The sequence below is a fragment of the Cyrtonyx montezumae genome, unplaced genomic scaffold, assembly GCF_038088225.1.
Source record: "Cyrtonyx montezumae isolate F1298 unplaced genomic scaffold, pur_monq_1.0 scaffold_19, whole genome shotgun sequence".
In the NCBI taxonomy this organism is placed as follows: domain Eukaryota; kingdom Metazoa; phylum Chordata; class Aves; order Galliformes; family Odontophoridae; genus Cyrtonyx; species Cyrtonyx montezumae.
In genome coordinates, this window is record NW_027071925.1 from 3,862,972 (window position 1) to 3,883,701 (window position 20,730).

At 43.4% G+C, this 20,730-nt stretch overlaps 1 protein-coding gene across 6 annotated transcripts in view; it reads right to left on the minus strand.

Moving 5' to 3' along the window:
* The window catches only part of UNK (unk zinc finger), a 36,572-nt gene that overhangs the window by 10,006 nt on the left and 5,836 nt on the right, over positions 1–20,730 (minus strand). For 5 of the 6 annotated variants that reach the window (XM_065735235.1, XM_065735238.1, XM_065735237.1 and 2 more), the window contains exons 2-10: positions 11,523–11,732; positions 10,045–10,221; positions 9,544–9,674; positions 9,254–9,389; positions 7,727–7,844; positions 6,694–6,778; positions 4,971–5,113; positions 3,649–3,696; positions 2,523–2,723 (exon numbers count right to left, since the gene is read on the minus strand). In XM_065735235.1, the coding sequence (XP_065591307.1) occupies positions 2,523–2,723; positions 3,649–3,696; positions 4,971–5,113; positions 6,694–6,778; positions 7,727–7,844; positions 9,254–9,389; positions 9,544–9,674; positions 10,045–10,221; positions 11,523–11,732 (1,249 nt within the window). The remainder of the gene's footprint in view (positions 1–2,522; positions 2,724–3,648; positions 3,697–4,970; positions 5,114–6,693; positions 6,779–7,726; positions 7,845–9,253; positions 9,390–9,543; positions 9,675–10,044; positions 10,222–11,522; positions 11,733–20,730) is intronic. The other variant, XM_065735233.1, reaches the window with a different exon arrangement.

The following is a 20,730-nucleotide window of genomic DNA, read 5'->3' on the forward strand; positions in this document are numbered from 1 at the left end:
CCATGCCTCCTCGCTGCAAGGTTTTCATGCCAGCGTGGCTGGCTCTGGTGCTCCCCAGCTTTACTGGAAGCTTTTTCCTCCTTTAAAGAAAAAATGAACACATTTGTCAGCTAGCCTCACCTCGTACCCAGGTAACGTCAGTGTTAAATGGAGTAAAGGAACTGTCACCACTAAGCCAGTCTCCTTTAGCCTCAGAAAGGCACACACCGACACAGCAATGCAAAGGGCAGGCAGAAACTCTCCAGCTCAAGCTGTGGCAGTCAGGAAAGCAAACAGAGGCCATAAATTATAAATAAAATAGAATCTTGTATGACCAGCATGGAACAAGGCTGCTGGACTTCCCAAACACCTCCTGGTTGTGGCACTCGGCTCCTTCCAGTGCTGCATTTTTCAGCTTCCAGAATTTGGAACAGTATTTTTAGCCCTCACTGCTGGCTCAGCCTTACCACAAACTATGTGGAATCTGCTAGCGTATTTTTTTCATTCTAATAAAGATAGAAATTAGTTTTACTAATTCTACAAAGGAAAAAAAAAATACAACCTTACTGCAGAGATGAGCTGAAATGTCTCTTAAGTTCTCAAATGTGAGTGAACAAAGTTAAGTGCCTAATTACAGGTGGAAATTACAGCCTACGTGAGAATCTCTGGTGCCCACTGCAACCAAGGGGAATTACTGAAGATTAAAAAAAAGTAAGTAATTATACATTAACACAAAATTTAATCAGGATGCTTCTGAGACACCTAACTTTGTCTTTAGAAGCCTAACACAAGGCAACTGTGATTACTTCCATCCTTTTGTTAAATGACTGGAATAAATAGCTGTTAACGCAGGTTTTTTTCTTCCTTAATTAAAGCCACATGAGTAAGAAACTACCTGAATACAGTATCTCTGTAGCACAGCCTGGACCTCAGACATAAATGCTCATCATTTGGCTCCTTTTAAAAGCTCTATTCAAGCTCCATCTCCTTTCTCCTTGGCTTAGGCTTGCTGCCCATTTTTCTCCAAAGCAGGGCCCCCTGGCACCCTGCCTCTGCTGGCAGGAAACAGGGGTTCTCTCAGCCCTTCAGCTTTGGGTTCACTCCTCCTTTGCAGCAGAGGCAACAGAGAAGGAGCACATGTTTTTTATTTTTGTTTCTAAACAACTGCTACAAACCGTGGTGCCTGCAAGCAGTGACAGGATCACAGCACAGTCTGCTCTTTACCCCCAAAGATGTGTTGCATCAATTTGCAATTTCCTAAGTCACATGTGCTTTAAATAAAAACAATGGAAGCATTTACAAGAAAGCCTACGTGCATATAGCTTAATCTGTATGTGTCACTAAATCACTTTAATCAGACTAAACTGTTTGAGACCAGTCCCGCTGTGAAGTTTGATCATATTTTCCCAAAGTTGTAAAAAATAAACAAGAGAAAACCCACTGAGCCTGCTTCCAAATTCAACCACTTTCTGTGAGGCCTTATTTGGACGGAGTATTTCCACTGCTTTCTCACAGCAGTGCAATACTAACAGGGCAAAAAGCTTATTAAGGCTTCTTAGTACTATAGGAAAGAGTTTAAGTGTAGCCACGTTGAAAGCAGCATTTATTGTTATCTCTGTTTGCAAGCTTATCAGACATTTCTGCAGGCACCTTTTCACAAGGGTAGCTAATGCATCCCCTCAATTGAGTTTATTACTTACAAACTCAGGAATAAAAAACAAAACCATGCTCTGGGTTGGCCACAGCTGACTTGGAAGGGATGGTGCAGAGAAACTACTCAACCATAACATCAAGAAAGGAAATTCACAGAAATAAGTTGACTGTGGAAAAGCTAATGTGGAAGAAGAGATGGAAGAGACTGAGGCACAGGGAGAAGCTTGTAGAAGGCGTGACTTTGAGAAGGAAGCAGCAAGACAAGACCGGGCTATTCAAAAGGGTGAGATGTGGTATCATTAGGGATGTGGATTAGGTAAGGGTTCTTCAAATGAGAATGAGGCATTTAAGAAGACGACAAGAGAGAGAGTCAGGGATCAGAATGATACAGCCTGAGAAACAAAAGACAACGTGACATTTTAACACATCACAGAAATGAATGCTGAAAACAGAAGATAAACCAAATCACAGAGATCAAGGTCAAAGTCCAGAATCAAAGCAAAGAAGCAAGGATGAGTTTCCATGAGACAACGTAGCAAAAGAAACAGTAACTCTTAACAAGGACCTAAATAAGAAAAAAGAAAGAGCGAGAAGTGGTATGTGCGAAGATACCTGGGGTCAACAAAGGACAGAATTGTCAGGGATTATGAAAACAACAAGCAGCTCAGCTTCTACAAACTGAGCACGTGATGGCAGCTAGGCAGACAAGAACAGATGTGGGATGGAAGAGACCCGAGCTGATGCTGAATGCATAGATCTGAGAACTGCTACTGAGTATAGCACTGTCTCCTTTTTGTTCCTAGAAAAATAAAAACATATTCAAGCTAGACTGGGCAATTTCTCAATCTTCTTCATCCCCCCAACTCTTCCAGCCCATATTTCCTACTAACCTGGCATTTGAAACTCTTCAAATACTCGGCCCCCACCTGATCTTCTCGCTCAAACCCAGGTGCCTTCTTGTAGCTGCCGGCTGCCGTTACTGAATCTGGAGGAAAACCAATGCTTTCCAGGCTGTGTGGCTTTCCAATCGCACCAGGAGGAGACCCACATATATTAGATGGGCTTCCAAGACTGCTGTTCCTACAAAGAATCTAATAGAAGGAAGAAGTGTCAGGAAAGTACAGCCAGATAGTGGCACCAACTTGAAGAAGAAAGGCATCACAGGAAGAGCTCATTCGGTTCTGAGTGCATCATTTTTACTGGCAGTCAACACAAGTGTAAAAGCTCCCAGAAAATAGGAATTAAAAAACAAGAAAAAGCTCAAGCAGATATGGGATTTACACAGTCCCACAATTATGGTTTTATTGCCAATACTTTGTACTGGAGTGTGAGCTTAAAAAAAAAAAAAAAAAATCCTACAGCTCTAGAAACATTTACTCCTTCTGAGGTCTTGGATATGACTGAGTTTCTAAACCTGAACAAAATCCTTCTCACTGTCCTTAGGCTGCAGTGTGATGTGGATCTTATCCGCACTCTGAGGAATGGTGTGAAACCTGGAAAGGTGCTATGGCAGTCAGAATAACCAAGAGTACTTGAGCTGCGTGTAATACTGTATTTTTTGCTTTTCAATTGGAAATTTGAAAGTTTTAATGCAGGCACAATCCAAGTATCATCAGCTGCATTAAAAAAAGAAAAACAAAAACAACACAAGGATCCCCAACATTTCTATTTTTTTGATTGTAACCAGGGATCACAACCACATGCAACAAGGCTAGTTTTGCACTGCAGATGAAGCCACAGACAGCAGCAAAGGAGATTAAGATGAGATTTAGAGAAAGCTCCTACCTGGCTCAGTGCAGATATCCCATTTCTCTGGGAAAAGAAGTTACTTGTCTGCACTGGTAAGCATGACTGTGCTTCAAGCAACTTTTAGACAACTACTACTGTCAGAAATTCAAATATGGCACACGTGGGGCTCGCATTAGAAAGAGGGAATATTCTACAGTGTTATGATTTTATTTTTATACAGACACTCTGCTGTCTGTGCTTCCCTACAGTTGCAAAGTTTCTACTCACTGTGGTGGAGGTGGGGCTAGTTGGCAGAGTTCCTGATTTATTCCACACCTACAGTACAAATACAAAACAGAACAGGCCACGTGAGGCTGGCTGCTAGAGGGACCTCTTCCTTTGATTAATTCATCATGTAAAAATGATCACCAGCAAAGTCATATTTGTTTGCAAGCTACATGCAGATGCCACGTGTCTCAGAAGTATACATGTTGCCTTGTGGCTTATATCTGGGAATTAGTAAAGAGACTGTTTAAAGGACTAAAGAGCTTGAGGTAGAGAAAGACCTAAACATGAAAGAGATCATAAATTCTGTGGGATTTCCAGAGCATTTAGACGACACATTTGAAGGATGGAGGAGTTTTGTTTTTCTCTTCTTTCTAGTGACATTTACTAAGAGAATACAGTACGTCTTGCCTTCCCAAGATCTATGCAGAATTCTATTTGCAATCAAATTCAACAGAACTATGAACTGTTGACTGGCTTTAGGGCTGATAAAAATAAAACTATTCTTTTCTCTTCTGAAAGAAGGAGAACAGGACTAAGCAGAGGTCCTAAATGAGTTCACCTCATTCTGATCAGCTTGGAACAGGTTAAACTCTTGCCATTTAACTTTCTCAAAACCTTGACCAACTATTTGATAAGACGTGTAACTTTTTCCAACAGCAGTACAAACAGAAAGGACTTAATAGAAAAAAAAAAGTCCTCAGCAAAACTGAAGTGCTCTGGCATTCCATGCACTTGTCTTTCTTTATGTGTTTCCACTTTCCATAACAGCATTTGAAGATCTCACTTCTATGTATAACCAGAATACAACCAATGCTATGGAGCATTACTTAAACATACTGTAGAGTTTAACCATCTCCAGAAGGAGAAGAGGGAGAGAATCAAGGATATCCCATATCACAAAGCAATGTGCTAAGCCTTTGTGTTTACATTTGTAAACAAACTCAACTGTAGTTATGTACTTTAGATTATATTGGCTCACAGCCTTTAAGGAGTACTGAGTCCAACGTGTACCTCCAGACAGGAAGGCGTTGGACTTCATGTACAGTTACATTCCACCTTCCTCAAAGTATATCAACAAGCTCTGCACAGGAAGGAAGGCTTAGAAATTTTATAGGTGAAGTGAAAAGACTAAACTACTGAACTGCATGTTCCAAACAAAGATATCTCTAAAACAGTGAGGTGCTTAGATCTAAAAGAAGGGTGTTACAGACTTCGTGTCCTTGGATACCTAAGATTTCTCTTCTTAGGTGAAAGAAGTGCATCAAATCAGAGAAAGCCAGATTCATAAAGCACAGACAAGGCCTCCCCACAGTGCTACCTACATTGCTGAGGTCTGGAGCATGTGGACTAGAAGGGCTGACTGGAACAGAATCACCAGCTGCTGATGGCATGTACATCACTGGGCCTGCCTGCGTGGGGCTAGACACGGCCGAGGACTGCTGCAAATCTTCATTGAGGGGAGGCTCTGCAAGAAAGAAAAGCAAATGGAACATTACTCAAAGCTGTACGATTACAATGGGCCACAAGACATTTAGGAACAAGAATACTTAGTTTTAAGAGAACAAATATTCCAACATCTATTTAGAAGTAGCACAGAAGCAGAGAAACCTTGTCTGACAAATAGCTACTTTTAAGCTAGAATTCCTTACACTACTACTTTCACCACTTGTACACTGAACTGCTCATTAGTTGGCTAACACTGCTCCAAAATCATCATCTCTGAATGAATTGCATGTTATTCACTCAGCTGTCTTGAACTAAGCAATGCTTCTTTCTATGCTAGGCACAATGCTGATGGATACACTATAATTAGCTGAGAGAGATAAGTTTCCATCTGCTCTCAGTACAAACTATTACCAAAAGTAATACACAGAAGGAATACAGCTGCCAGCTGCAACAAAGAAAGTGGCATTGACCTGTAGTACTTACACCTAATACAGTTCAGCATCTTTACACCATCTACACAACTGACACCACACCTATACTGCAATATCTATACACGTCTCCTGTTAACAGTCAGCAAAACTCACACTAAGAGCACATACAGTAAAAAGATCTCTGTTATTTCAGGTCAATCAAGTTCTCAGTGCTTGCCTCGGTAAGAAAGGACTAAAAAAGTACAACTACATAAGATGGCACAAAAAACAGCCAGGATGCAATGAGCTAGCTGGACAAATAATGTAATTCTGGCTTGAAAGGAACGTAGTACTGAGTGCAGTTATCTGGTTATAAATAAGGCACCTTCTAAACAGAAATACCACGTAATACACAAGGGAGTTTGTTAAACACCGTTTCGTTATTAAGATTTAATTCTCTCTTAAGCTTGTAGGATCATACTGAGTAGTTGCACTATTGTGCCTTGGGCCATTATAGCCCACAGCCCTAGCTATAATTACTGCTTGTCTACAAGGCCTCCTGTAAAAGGAACTCTGTAAACCGTAGGGAATTTACCCTCACCATTTTTTTGACAAAGGCAGCAATTACTAATTCTACCGTTTACAAAGGATAATCAAATAACAAAGATCTGTTCAAGGCCACAAACTGAGTCAGTATCAGAGCCAGTCTACTGACTTCTAAGTAATCTGTTCTAATTACTGGAAATTTAACAGTGACTGGTGTGCAGAAACCAAGCAGGAGTCACAGAACTCAGGAGCTAACTGTTAGCTATGTATTAGTATCCACACGAACAGAACTGCCGCAACAGAACACCATCACCAGTTTACCAATGATTAAATTTATTGGCACAGGCTGCCCAGGGAAGTGGTGGAGACACCAGCCCTGGAAGTGCTCAAGAAAAGGGCAGATGTGGCACTGAGTGACATGGTTAATAGGTCAGGTGGGGTAGGGCTGATGGTTGGACTAGGTGATCTTAGTGGTCTTTTCCAACCCTAATGTCTCTATGAATTATCCAAGTTCATACTCTGTTTTTGAAAACCCTTCACAAAAGTTCTAGCTTTGTGCCCCTATATTTTGAACTATCTATTCTGGCCAGAAGCTCTCCATAGTTCAAATATCCATGAAAGATGATAGAAGCAGCCCACGTACGTTCTACATGTGCAAAGGCACAGAAGGGTCCTCGGGGACAGCTGCCAGACTGCTGCATATCATTGCACTTGGTGGATTTGTAGATCTAAGGTTGGGAAAAAAAACATAAAAACAACCAGACATGAACAGGAAAAACAGTGACTGGCAGCCCAGGTACAAAAGTACTGTGAAAAGACTCAACAGCAGAACAGAAACACAGCTAAAAGTCACAAAGGCCAACAGATTTCAGGGTGATCACCTCAGTGTTTAGCTTCAAAGAAAGAAAAACCCACTATGGTTATGGAAACACCAAAATATGCCCATTACAGTTTAAGCTCACGCAAAGAACTCCCCATCACAGTCAGCTCACCCAAAGGTCACCATTTGCCATCAACTCTCAGGCTCATTTGCAGTTCCACGGGTATTAGAAGTGGTTAAAAGATAGGAAACAGTTGCTAAATAACAGCACAGAAAGCTACAGCCACATTTGCAAGGAAAATGACAAACCATTAACAACGGTTGTAGGAAATGGATTATTTCCCTTCCCCTCAGTTTGATAGGCAGTGACAATGGTTACTTTGCTGATACAGGCCCAACAAAGCTGTTCAACACTGTAACACAAAGTAAACTAGGACAAGGCCTCAATTACGCTTTCTGTAAGTATACTGGAATGCTCTGGGCATGCTCACTCTGAGAGCACGGTTGCTGTCAGCATTAGTTTGTGGGTATTTACTGTTTAGTACAACCATCAAGATTTTTCCTCAAAGAAACAGATGCTTAAAATCCATGTTTTGACTCCCTCACCCAGGAATCTGCTCTCACCCCTGAGTTTCCACCCACTTTTCTTCCCCCCTCCCATCCAACCTACTGAATGAAAAGGCACCTCTGTCAAGCAGCTGAATTTGAGCTTCCAACCTGCAGTTCCTCTGTATCCCAGGACCACACTGCAAGCAGCCCACACACTCTCCCAGCTGGCACATTTATGCATCTCATCATCCTGGAATAGGTTTGCTTTTCCATTCAGCTACCCAATGGTCTGAGGAGGTTACTGTACCTCTGGATGGAACTGCTGTTCTGTGCGAGTGTGGCAGTATTGGCACGAGTCTCCATTTTCACACTTACTAGGATCTCCCCACTCATCTCCATGCTTCACACTGGGACATGGTGAAGATCTGTGTAAACAAGGTAGTGACAGACTGTATTACATACACTAACGTGTTTTGAGCTTTGCTTCCTCAATCAGCAAACAGGCTCAGCTGCCCGCCCCCCCCAGCTGCACAATCTGTTTGGCTTACTGCTGCTTCCCAGCCCCCACAATGCAGCTATTGCATCGTCCTCCCTCTTCCCTATTTCTTAAGGAAAGAAGCACAGCTTAGTTCTCACCTGAAACTGAATACAACCCAAACCTGTGCAACTTAACAAAATTAACAGCTGATGTGATTAGTGTCAGAGACGCTCAGTATGGTTTCTCTTTCAGAACTGTACATTCATAGAAAGCTAGTAAGTTAATTGGCTAATCCTAAAACACGTAATTCCCTTACAGTGGTATGTTTCCAGGGTTATAGTGTGGCCATGTGGAAAAGAGGCTGAGTCAGGTCACTGGGGAAAAGGCAAGCCCATTTTTCTTTCTGTTCCGTTTCCCAGGTCTGATTTTTTGCTGTGACCTACTTCCTCTGCTCTTTATGCTCTTACCCATTCCCTCAAACAACAGCAGAGGGAAGCAGATAGCAGCAGCAGATGCTTGCACAGAGGAGGCAGTCACATCAGCTGGGGGTGGGGAAAGGAACACAGAAGCAAGCAGTTATCAAGAAGGGAGAAGCTTTCACCTCTTCCTTTCCCAAAAAGACCAGACATGGCTGCTGCTTGAACACCAGCTTACCAATTTCTCCTGAATGTGTTTGGATTAATATTCCTTTGATATATGTCTATATGCTTAATTATTGTTTTTAAATACAGGACTTCTATACTGATACAAACATTTCTGTGAATGCTGGGGGTGGAGAAGGGAAGCAAGAACATCCATGCTATTTTCTCCTTGCTTTCTGGTCTGCTCTTATGTTTTTCAAAAAAGGAACTAAGGAAAAACCCCACTGAGACCTCAACAAAAGCTTTGCTGTGTTAGAGGAAACTTGGATGAAACTCGTTCAGGGAGACACAGCATGCTGAAAAATCCACTGACAGCTGAGTGATGAGAACACCCTGGTGCCTCAAAAGCAGTTTTTAGCATCTGGTTAGGAATGCATGTCCAGCTACAGTACTGGTACAGCACTGTACACTGTGCTTTATGATCCCCATCACTAGGCACACACAACGAGCAGCTTGATGATTCTGAATTCTTTACCCATGAAAACACTGCTCTGTGACTTTGTTTCTAGAAGGTTTGTTTTTTTTCTTGCATTGCTTTTTAAAATAAAAGTTTACATGAGATGGGGAGGACTGACACAGATACTGTAACTGTCAGGACAGGTCTCAGAGGCACACTAAAAGCTATCGAGCAGAGAAAATCCTAGATCCTTCCCTCTACAGACACCTACTATACCTCACCACTCAGCTGGGAACAGCAGAGCCAGGGCCAGGGTACCTGTATTTGTGTTTTCTCGGGCTCCTTCTTCTGTCTTTACTATTGTGATAGTATGGACAGGCATAACCCTGGCGACAGAGACGAGGAGGCTTCTTACATTGCTCTGTCTTGTAATTTCCTAACACATACGTTGTATCTACAAGAAAGAAAACTCAGGTAGTCAGAGATAACCACGATCTATATTTAACACAGAAAAAGGTTTTAAGGAGCATGCACTCTACAAACAAACAAATAAATAAATAAATGAAAAACAGACCATTCCAGCCCTACAGAGCTTAACTGACACTCACCTTGCCACCTTGGCTCCTCACTGAGTATTTTCTCTATCATAGCATGGCTAGCAGCAACTGCAGATTGACCCTCTATGCCACCTTCTGATGTAGTCTGACCATTCTGCAAAGCCTCCATGGCCTGAAGCTCCCTTGGTGTTAAGTGAACAACAGACAGATTGAGTACATAAAGTGTATGATAGAAACTGTGACATCAACACAGTAACAATTCTTAAGTGGGAACATTTAATTCATACTTTTTTGGCAGAACAATCTTCGTCAAACAGCAACTGCAATACATGTTCCTCACTCCCAAGCAACTCCAGACACGTTATTTGGATGCACCCACAAGTGCAATGCTTAAGTGTGCTCCCTCCCCCCATTTTGAGTCTCCTCCCTGGAGACTTTACAGATTTGCCTTACAGATGCTCCCCCCAACACTAGTTGGAGAAGCAGTATGGTCCTTCAAGCATCTAGGTCGAATAATCACCCTTTTCATTCAGAGCCCTAAGCTCTACTAACCTGATGTCATACACTGGAGAGCGTAGATCATGGGGCCCGTGAGCAAAAGCGCAGTGGACTCCGTTCTTCGTGCAGTTTCCCTTGGAGTCTGTCTCATGGATGCAGATTCCAGTTTTGTAATAGCGTAAGTGATACCTCCTCTCCGTGTCTCCAGTAGTTCTATGCAAGAAGGGACATCTGAGGTACAGAAGAAAGGGAAGAAAAGCCAAAGTTTAGTCACACTGCCAGTGAACCCAGCATTATTAGAAGACACACTGATGATAAAGGATGCTGTAAGCTGACACACTTTTGCCAACTCTTCTCCTCTTACACTGTGCCTTTCAACATTACACAGAACTCTTAAACCTGTCACTGCGTAGTATATAATGGTTCCCCTCCCAAGCAGCCAACTGGATCATTAAGCCAGCAGCAGCTTGTTATTCTAGCCTAGTAACTGCCAGGGATCTGGAAGGAGCAAGGACACTGTCAAGGCATTCTGATATACTAGCCATGACTGAAGAGACATCACATGGCCCACACCATTTCCTCAGCAGCACATCTAGACCTCATGCTGTTACTGTTTCCTGCTGATGCACTCCTACAGGGCTGCGACAGTCCACCTATAGGCAGATGCAGCCTTTGTGCAGAGCACAGGACAAGAAAGGAGAATCACAACACTACCACTTTAACTGATGCTTTGTTTCCCCCTCTCAGGCAGAGAAAGTATCATTTACAATGAGAAATACAAAAAGAACAAGGTGGAATAGGTGAAATTTATATATTGCAGTATTAAGCTAAAACTACAAGCCAGCAGAGTTGAGATAGCACCAGTTTTTATTTGTTGAGTTTGAGCCAGGTATGAAGCAGTGACCTAGAAGCCAAAGCCCCCAAATGTTGTATTTCCAGTCCCAGCTCTCTTGTAACAAGGAAGAAAGGACTGAAAGAGGCCTAAGGCTGGGGATTTATTCCATTCTGCTGCAGCCACAGGAACTTTACTTAATTGGTTAAAAAATACTGTATTCCCAATAAAGAGCTTTTTTCTGTGTGTTTGTACTGGCACAAAGAAAGCAAACTGAAATTCCATCTTTCTATAGTATCTCTATATAAAACACTCTCTATATTTGACCACAGTTTGACTACACCATTTATCTTTCATATCCGTCACGTGGGCGAAGTTGTATTACTGGGTTAACCCTTTAATTGCTGGAAACAGCCACATATGCAGCAGCAACACTTGCATCTTGCTCCATTTCAACTTACCACAGTCATGAGGAGGGAAAACCCAACAAAAGAAACTCCTGAACGTTGGCATCATCACTGCAGCAGGCCTGGTGCACACGGATTGCTATTACAGTTTTTACATCTGTTCTCACGTTACGTATGATACAAAGCTGCTTTGCTGCTGACTTGCCTCATCTCTACAGGACCTGGCTGGAATCATCACCTGGACTGATCCCAAAAGCCTAATGCCAGCACAGCAGGGTGTAGTTTTCACTTACTCATCTCCTTCGGGGCAGATTCCTGTGGTCTCGTCATACTTGGTACAGTAAATGTCAGGGCTGTAGTTAAACGTCCCATCCCGGCGGCGGATGGATCTGCGACGACGCTGGTTGACAAAGTGCCAATGGAAGCAAGTGTAGGGCCGGTGCTGAGTGCACTTGTGCTGCACGAAGAGAGGGCACTGCTCCGTGCGGAACTCCTTCAGGTAACTGCAGACAGAAAGGCAAAAGCAGGATTTCAGGACAGGGCTGCTGGCTGGAGGCAATACTCAGTTCCCCTGCAGAGTCAAGGCCAGGTCAGAAGCACCCAGCCCTGAGATGCACCCAGCCCGCCTTCATCCAGTGCTGGAGGCCGCTGGTTGCCTGTAAGGGGCAGAGAGTGGTGCCCAGGCTGGTCAGACCAAATGTCAGTGCTGAAGGGACATGAAACCACTTCCTCTGGTGCCCTTCAGAGTCATTGTAAAGAGGCAATGTTTCACTAACTTTGAGAACGGTTTGTGAGAAAATACAACTCCTAAGCCCCTTTCCAAACATTCCCAGCTCTGAATTGGAAAACTATGGGGGCAACAAGGGTCTCCCTTGCTTAGCGACATATTGCTCAGGTACAAATAAAAGAAACACAAACCACACTTCCATGTTTAAAGCTTCATGTTACTGTGAGAGAAAGATGTAAATAAATACACAGATAATAAACTTTTTCTCCCTCTTTCCCTGGTTTGTCTTATTTTCTCCTTCAGGCACACGGTCAATTGCAAGGATAACATCAATCCATCTCTCTGTTGCAGTCTTGTGACTTCAGGACTTACACCTGGGTAGGGGGATAACTCCTCACCTCCTGGATGCCTCTGATGCTTTACTTCCATATGTCATTCTCGGGGAGTACGTGCCTCCTTTCATCCTGAGAACTAAAGAAGTCACAAGCTTTTATTTGTGACACTAATAACAGCCTCTAAACCCAGATTGTGGAGGATTACAAAATGGTTTAGATCAACACGATGATCTGACTGTGATCTGTGCAGAGGTGCTTACAAAATCCACACTGCCTGAAACCCACAAGCTGTATCTGTAGGGAATGCACGGACATCCGGAGGACCCAAATCCCACCGGGTGAGGCTCTGAGAGCAATGCAAGAGGCACACAGCAGTCACCATCTGGTCTCTTATCTTTGGAAGTTGGTTTGAAGTACCAAGAAAGGCAATCTGTCGGGCAGAAGTGCTGGGATCCTGCTGAAAGCAACAGGGTGATGTAAGAGCTAACAGGGATTCGTTTGGAGCTGTATGTGTGCGCTGAGGCAAGGCGACGGAGTACAGGAATTTGTGAAGTATTCATCCCCACATGATGCAATCTCTCATGGCTCTAAATAAATGGAAATATGCCTGAAGATGTATTTACACGTGACAGCATACTAGACTCATTCAGAAAGCAACACCGTAAATAAAGCCTCCTTTCCTCCTATCCTCCTTACCCCTGGATGATAAGAAAACCTCGGGAAAATGCACGCATCCAACAAAAGTGATCTTATTTTTCTGTTGTGAGGAGAGAATGTCAGTGGCAACAGCATTCCTACAGTGGATTTTGCCAACACTCCTTCCTCTCCACCTCTGCACACGTGAGCTATGCCTTCAGCCTCCACCCACAAAGGCTCGGGGCTGACCAAGAGCCCTGGAACAACATCTGCACAAAAATTAAACCTCAGTACCAAAAGACATGGAGCCAGCACACAGATACAGGGGTAGCTGAGGGCTAACAGCATCACTTGGCTCCTTTTTATTTTCAAAAAGCCAACTCTGTTCAAATGGAGATCCTCAATATGAGCATAATTTATCCGAAAAGTAAACGTTGCAATAAAATTAATTCATGCTTGGAAAGCTTTCCAAGCTCCTGGGCCAAGTACATGTCTAGAAAGTGGAATTCTACAGACTGTTTTGTCTTATCAGTGCACTAAGACTTGTAACAACACTTAGGTTAGAAAATGAATTAAGCAGACTTCATGGGCAGGTAGTGTTAGGAGAAGGGGGAATGGATTTAAACTAACAAGGGGAAGATCTAGATGAGGTGAGAGGAGGAAATTCTTTAAGTAGAGGGCAGTGAGGCTCTGGCACTGCCCAGGGCTGTGGGTGCCCCATCTCCGGAGGTGCCTGAGGCTATGGATGGGCACCCAGCTCATGGCAGAGGTCCCTATGGTTGGTCTACCCCAACTATTCTGTGATTCTACAATGATTCTACGAAATTTCAGCAATATGATCTCAGATTGCTCCGCAGTAACACTGTGAGGTCACCAATCACTCCCTTCCACCCATACATCTGCACGCACACCTTAGAGAGATGAGGTTCACAGAACATCTCAAGTTGAAAGGGACCCATGTGGATCACTGAGTCCAACTTGTGGCTGTCTGTGGTTCTCCAGAAACAAAGGGGAGATATCAGACCCAAACAACCCAGGTATGAAGCATCAAGCCCAACACTCCAGTCCTCTAGTGACAAATAAGTCTCTATGAAATAATGTTTAAAAAACCAAACAAGCAAAAAAGCAAAACTAACACAAAAGAAAGAAACAGAAAAGCCTTAAAAGAAGCACTAAAACTGAACGATCAGCCAAGCTGAAACAGCTCCCCTTTAGCTGGTGAGGTTAAAAACCCACACACTGATGAGGGAGTTTGGTCTCTGGAGCATCAATTGTTGCTGAAGAGCGTTTGAAAATTAATTGCATTTCATGATTGGCTAAACTCCCTGGAGAAACATTTATTATAATGTAAATCAGAGATAATTACATAAGTAAATGGCTCACCTGAGAAGTGTTTAACACCTAACTTGCTTCATCAGAAGCTCATTCTTTAATGTTGTCTATTAAATAAATGATCTCTCACTCTTAATTTCAAAGCAAGGCCTGCCAACAGGTGCTGCCAAACCCCCACCTGCACCCCATCATCTCCACCATGGAGCCCAACAGAGGAAAAACCAGCACTGTCACATTAACTCCTACATTTCTAAGCCTTTCAATCACTGCTTTAGCTCTTTCTTTTCTCAACCCACTGTAACGTTTCAAATTACCCTCCTCCACAATGGCCTGAATGGTAAATTGCCTCACAACCTGATGTTTTCTTGATTGATGAAGTGAGTTTTGGCTCCTTTGGGAGAACACTGGCCACTCAATCAGCCACTCTGTATTAAAATACATGAAAGACGTCCAAACCACGTGCTTTGGGAGCAGAGAAAGGATACACAGCCTGCACGACCACGACGTGATGGCTCACAGAGCAGAGTGCAATTAATATTTCAGTGGTCTCTCTGCGAGGGCTCCAGACAGAAATGAAGAAAACACCATCGTGACAAATCCCCCCAGTGCACGTGGTCCTCGCAGAGATTTTCCCAATGGAGTATAGAAAAGGAATTTCTGAATAACCCTTCAAACACAGAGAGAAGCAGTATGTATTTCATAGCACGTCAGCCCCACGCTGTGCTTCAGCAGGAAGAGGAACTCCAGCAATTGGACTACTCTCTAAAGGCCTCAGGAAGCTACAAGGGGAGGCAGACATTCCTACCCCTATTTCGTACAGGAGTTACTCCTATATTTACTTTAAAAAGACACAAGATTCATCATTAGTCTGCAAGTCACTTCAGGAGCACTTCCACTTGTACGCATTTGGACGTAGCATTTCCAAGCTCCACTGTTTAAATGGCGAGCACATATAGCTTGGACTTCTGATATCATGTTATGTCAACAGCAACACCCACATTCCTGGAAGAACCCATAGCATTTCTGATTCCTACTCCACAAAGACAAACACAATTCTAAACAAATAAGCCACAGCTGGCCAGAGCAACGCACGGCAAAGTCACCAGGCTGAAACGAAGGCTCAGCTGAGCAGGATGGACACTGCCGGAAATGAAGACAAGAGGAGAGGTTATTAAACTATCCGTGTAAACTCCCAGAGGCCAAAGGAGGGGTGAAGTATTAGGGAAGATAAAAAGATCATTCTACTTCCTCTGGGGTGGGAAGTGGGAAAGAGCAGTAATTGCTCCCTGTAATTTACGCTGTGGGGGAACCGCCAACTGCTCGCAACTGCCAGCACAGATCTGCTCCCCGGGCAGCACAGCAAGTGCTTGTGTCTGCAGCCAGCACTGCAGGCAGCTCCCCTCTGCCTGCACAGACCGAGCTGCTCTGGAAGCTGAAGGCAGAAGGAAGAGGAAGCTAAAAAAAATAACAAAATTAAAAAATCACTTCCAAACGTCACCAAACAAACGTAAAACTGAAAAGAGGAAAGCAAGAAGATGAAAAGCTTCATTTTCAAACTCAGTAAGTGCAGCCTTGGCTCTCTCACAGTCGCTGCTCGCTCAGTGCTGCAGCTTTGCTGGTTTGGCTGTGCCTGCACCTGGCGTGCCCAGGCAGCGTAGCACAGAGCTACCTGCATCCATCTCACGTCCCAGGGCTGCAAACTTTCTGCCAAACTTCCTGCAGTCACACATGCACTGGTGTGAGCTCAATTCAAGAAAACGCGCTGGTAATGCCTGAAGACAGCTGAGCTTCAAATTCCAATTCCAAATGCCTTACCCAGAGCTCCCTGAAATCACTGGGAGACTCACAAAGACACCAAGGGAGAAATCTCTGCTCTAAGGCAAAGGGATCAGGAAGGCTGGGGAGAAAACATGAAAAAGAGAGGAGAAAAATGACTCTATCAAATCTTTCTTCTTCCCATAACACTAACCCTTGTCCTACTTGCAACCTTTCAACACAAGCTCCTCTCCTTTGCAGCCACCCCGTCAATTGCCTCTCTGCCAAAACTCAGCTGGGGCTCCAAAAGAGCACAGAGGCTAATCAACCAGATCTAAATCCTCTGCAGCAGGATGACACCACAGAGAGAACCATTAGATAATTGTTTGGCTAATCCAGACTAAGACAGCACCTGTAAAAGTAGGATGATAGCAAGACTGAGCTATCACCTAGGTTTGGCATGTTCATGGGTGCGTGTTTACATCGATGACACAGCACTAACACACCCTTAATAGCAACTGGTTGCAGTGCTGTTTATTTTGGTGCAAGCTCAGAGCTAGGGACAGCTTTCTAAGAGTACAGTGGCTCAGAGCTGGAAGCAGTGCCTTGTGTGCATAGGTCTCCATCCCTGCAGCTCTAGTGAGAAACCACCCCAGAACACAGCACAGGTCACACTCAGAAATCAGACGGGGTCTGGTTGCCCAGCCTGGCATGCATGCTTCCACTTTATTGCTGCCATGGGAATCACTACTTGAGTTATATATAATGGATTAACAGCTCTGGTCTTTCCAGAAGAGCACTGCAGAGTTAAATCTAGCAAAGAAGTCTGCAAATAGAGTGCTAGTTTGTATTTTCTTTTTTCTAAACAAATATTAAACTTCGTGATAAGACTTTGGAGAACGAGGAAGAAAATACTCACATGCCATTAGCATTTATTTCAGACCTGCCTCTCTGCTTCTCCTAATAGAAAAGATGGTAACAGCAAAAATACAATTTTATTGACAACAAAGTACATGGGAACACTGTGAGCTTTTTGCTGGCACTTTTACACCACTCACATCCTGCTCTTCCAGACAGGATTGCACGAGGCTGCACCACAGGCCTCAGGTGGTCCCAGCTCACTGCACACGCAGCCAGCCAACCTTTCTGGATACTGCTGCCTGAATGACAGCTCACTGCTCCCCACTGGATGCTCCCTTTGGCACCCATCTGCTCAGGCAGCAGGCTGCAGGAAGTCTTCCTCATTCAGCACAGGAAAGGGGAAAAAACAACAACACAACAACAACAAAACGTTACCAGTTTTGCTTCAAAAGTTGAAATGAGCAGGTTTGTGCTAAAGCTGATAAAATTATCTGAAGTGAACCCAACGTGCTTCCCCAACAGTCTGCCTGCAGAGCAGGCAGTGCTACAAAACTATGGGGAAAATAACTAAAAGCAGATATAGATGTTTCTAATTCAGTAAGGATTATCTATTGAAAATATTTCCCAAACTGCTGTTTTGAAGCTCAAAGAGCCAACCCGACACAAGAGGAAAAGGAAAAGGGCTGTCCGTATTTAATCAGCTTTCTAAATTCATTTCACCCTCATAAAATTTTATTACAAAAGATGATATCTAACACACTTTAAGTAAGGAACCCACGACTCCATTATTTTCCTTTACTGAGCTGTGGTATTCCAATTGAAATGAGCCAGTGGTGCATGACAGAATCTACTTATTCCAACGGCATACTCAATAAAAATCCTACTAATGCACGTTTTGTTTAACATATCCTTATTGATAGAGGAAAAAAGGTATGATATGCAGCTTTTTGCTTGGGAGCTTTTGCTCTTAGGGCAAAGAAGGTATTCCCAAGCAAGAACGGATGCTGTGCAACAGCCATTCCATTTCTCTGCACTGGCAGTTCCCTGTAGCACCCTTGCACGTCTCCTGGCAGATGAGCAGGGTGACTCAAGGCTCTGCCTTCACAAACTCCTCGGCATGCCAAGGAGGTCAGCAAGCTGCCAGCCCTGAGCTTCTGCTCCCAGCCACCACGGGGTCCCAACACCTTACTAGCAGATGTAACTTACTGCTGAAATAGAGCACTGCACTCATCACTGCTAAGCATCAAACAAACAATAACAAACATTTTCAGCAGTGAGCTTGAACATTTCCAGTGTGATTTCAGGAAAAGTTTTCTGACCACGCATTACTGACAGCCTTTATCACTCGCTGTGGCTCTCCACAGCTCTGATGCAGTCCCATGATATCACCCATTTGACAAAAATACCCACGTAATACTGTTCTTCTACAACCTCACACCCCGTATCACGAGGGATTTTTGCTGTGCATCACTTGACACAGAACGCAGTCATTTCCTTTGCAGTACATCCCAACAACCACTGGCCTATTTGCCTTCCCATGCTGACAGCCAGGGGCACTTCTGTAAACCTTGAAAAGATTAGAAAACATTTAAGCATCAAAGAAAAATATATGGACCTCTTTCGAAAAACTAAGGGCTGACTGAATGAGGAGAAAGTTTTAGTAAGCTCACATCTGTCAAGAAGACAGACTTCACATGCCTCAGTGTTTTCTTTATCACCTAAATAAATTGAACCATCAAGTGGAAAAAGGTCACACAGCAGACAGCACTGTGTGACTTTAAAGCTGTTAGATTTTCCCTTCTCCATTAGAGCTTGACAATAACGTCAGTCTAAGGGCAAATAAAGAACGTGAAAGTTGGAGAGACTTATTACAGATGCATGAAGTCAAGTTTGTTTTGTTGTGGAGGGTTTTGGGTTTTTCTTTGTTGATTTAAAGAGTTCATACATAACTCACTGTGCACCTTCGTGACCAAGATGATGACTGTGCACACGTCCATAGCTCATGCTGTGCTTGTAGGCTGCCCCAGTTCTGCTGCAGGAAGAGGCAGGCAGCATTCAAGTTCTCCTTTTCCTAGGCATCAGATTGATCTCACAAGTCAAGTGGAACTCAGAGCTAAAGAATAAATGCTAAAGAATAGCATGCATCACAGAAGGTAAAGCACAAACTGCTAGATTACAGAAAACTAAAGAGAAAAAAACAACAAAAACATACAGTAGCCAGCAATCACGCTACAGTTCAATGCACTGCAACTCTATGCTTGGATTTCTAAGCATACTACGTGTGACAAACAATGCAAGTAATTCAGTTAAACTGCAGGGAAAGAATGATATAGCACCATCACTTTATAGACAAGAACTTTAATTGACTGCTAAAAATAACCACGTGCATTCTAAAAATAAAACACTGGCAACTGGCAGAAATCTGCATGAAATTTTACAATGAGAAGAAAAACATTCAACAGTTGTTTCTTGTCTATACATAGAAAACAAGGAGAAAAAAAGAGACCCTGGAGCATGGAGCCAACCCATCATAGGAAGACAGCCCTGTACCAGTTTCAGGAAAAACATGGTTTCCAGAATTACAGCCAAAAAAGGCTTCGTTTTGAGAGAAATACTACATCACAGCTCGGGTCGTTCACCAACGCTCTGTCTTGATGAGGAAAGCAAGTTAAGGCCTTCAGTTCTGAGTTAACCCAATAAAAATCAGCACTCGTTGATCACATCCCATTTGCCAACAGCCAAGATGCAAGCTTCACTGGGTTACAATGTGCAGACTGCCTTCGAGGTCAAGGGAAAGAGATGCTTGCTCCGTCTCCCTGGAGCCGTGTACCCCTCAGGCATGGCTACACGAAGCTGTGTCATTCAAACCAGACAAGTAAAATAATTTGAGGGTTTTTTTTTTTTACCCATTTCAAACCCAGGAGTCTGTTTACACGGAGCTTTCACCTTTTTAATTAGAACAATCCACATGCAAACTTCTAATAGCAGCGTGCTTCAGACACATCCCCTTGAAAGCCATTCATTCAGCAGGATCCAGAACTCAACGTGAAGTTGATGTTTACGTTGCAATGAGTTTGATCCCTGAACACGTACTACCTGATGTGGCCTCAGCATTAACTAAGCACTGAGACAGTTTGTTTCATGCAATGTTTTGAAAACACATCTGATTCCCCCCAGTTTCAATGTCGTATTTAGTTGGTAGTTTATGGAAACAACACAGCTGTGCCTAAAGGAAGCTTCTGTTTTCAAGCACAGCTCGCCCCCAGCTCACACAGCCCTCCCTGCTCTCAGGGCTGGTTTCTGCTCTGAACCTTATTTACCCACACTCTATTCCTTCCCTTCTGCACCTGTGTAAGTGCTGAGGATCATAAGAATAGGACTCAGTGATCCTTTTGTTCACTTCCAACCTGGGATCCTGTATGATGCACAGTGCTTTTCAATAAAATGTGGGTTGAGCGCAGATAATTCAGCAAAAAAAAAACAAACCAAACACCTCAAATGTATTGAAAACGAACAGATATACAATGTTAAAGGTCTACACCTGGTTTAATTCTCACTAAAACACATCTCAAATACGAGCAAGTGTTTTACAGCTAATTACCCAGCAAACACATCCATCCGTGGGTTTCAGAGTCTGCAGCCTATCCCAAATGCAGGGAACGCCCACTGAGTTTGCAGACACAGAGCTCATATGGAGTTAATACTCATCAAGTCCACTGGATTAGACTAGAAAGAGCTAAGATCTGAACAGCATGTTGACATCCTATGCTGTAAACATTAAAATAACAGCTTCCAGTCCAGGTTGTTGTTTTTTTTTTTTTCCATGTGGTACATCTCTCGCCATTCATTCAATCA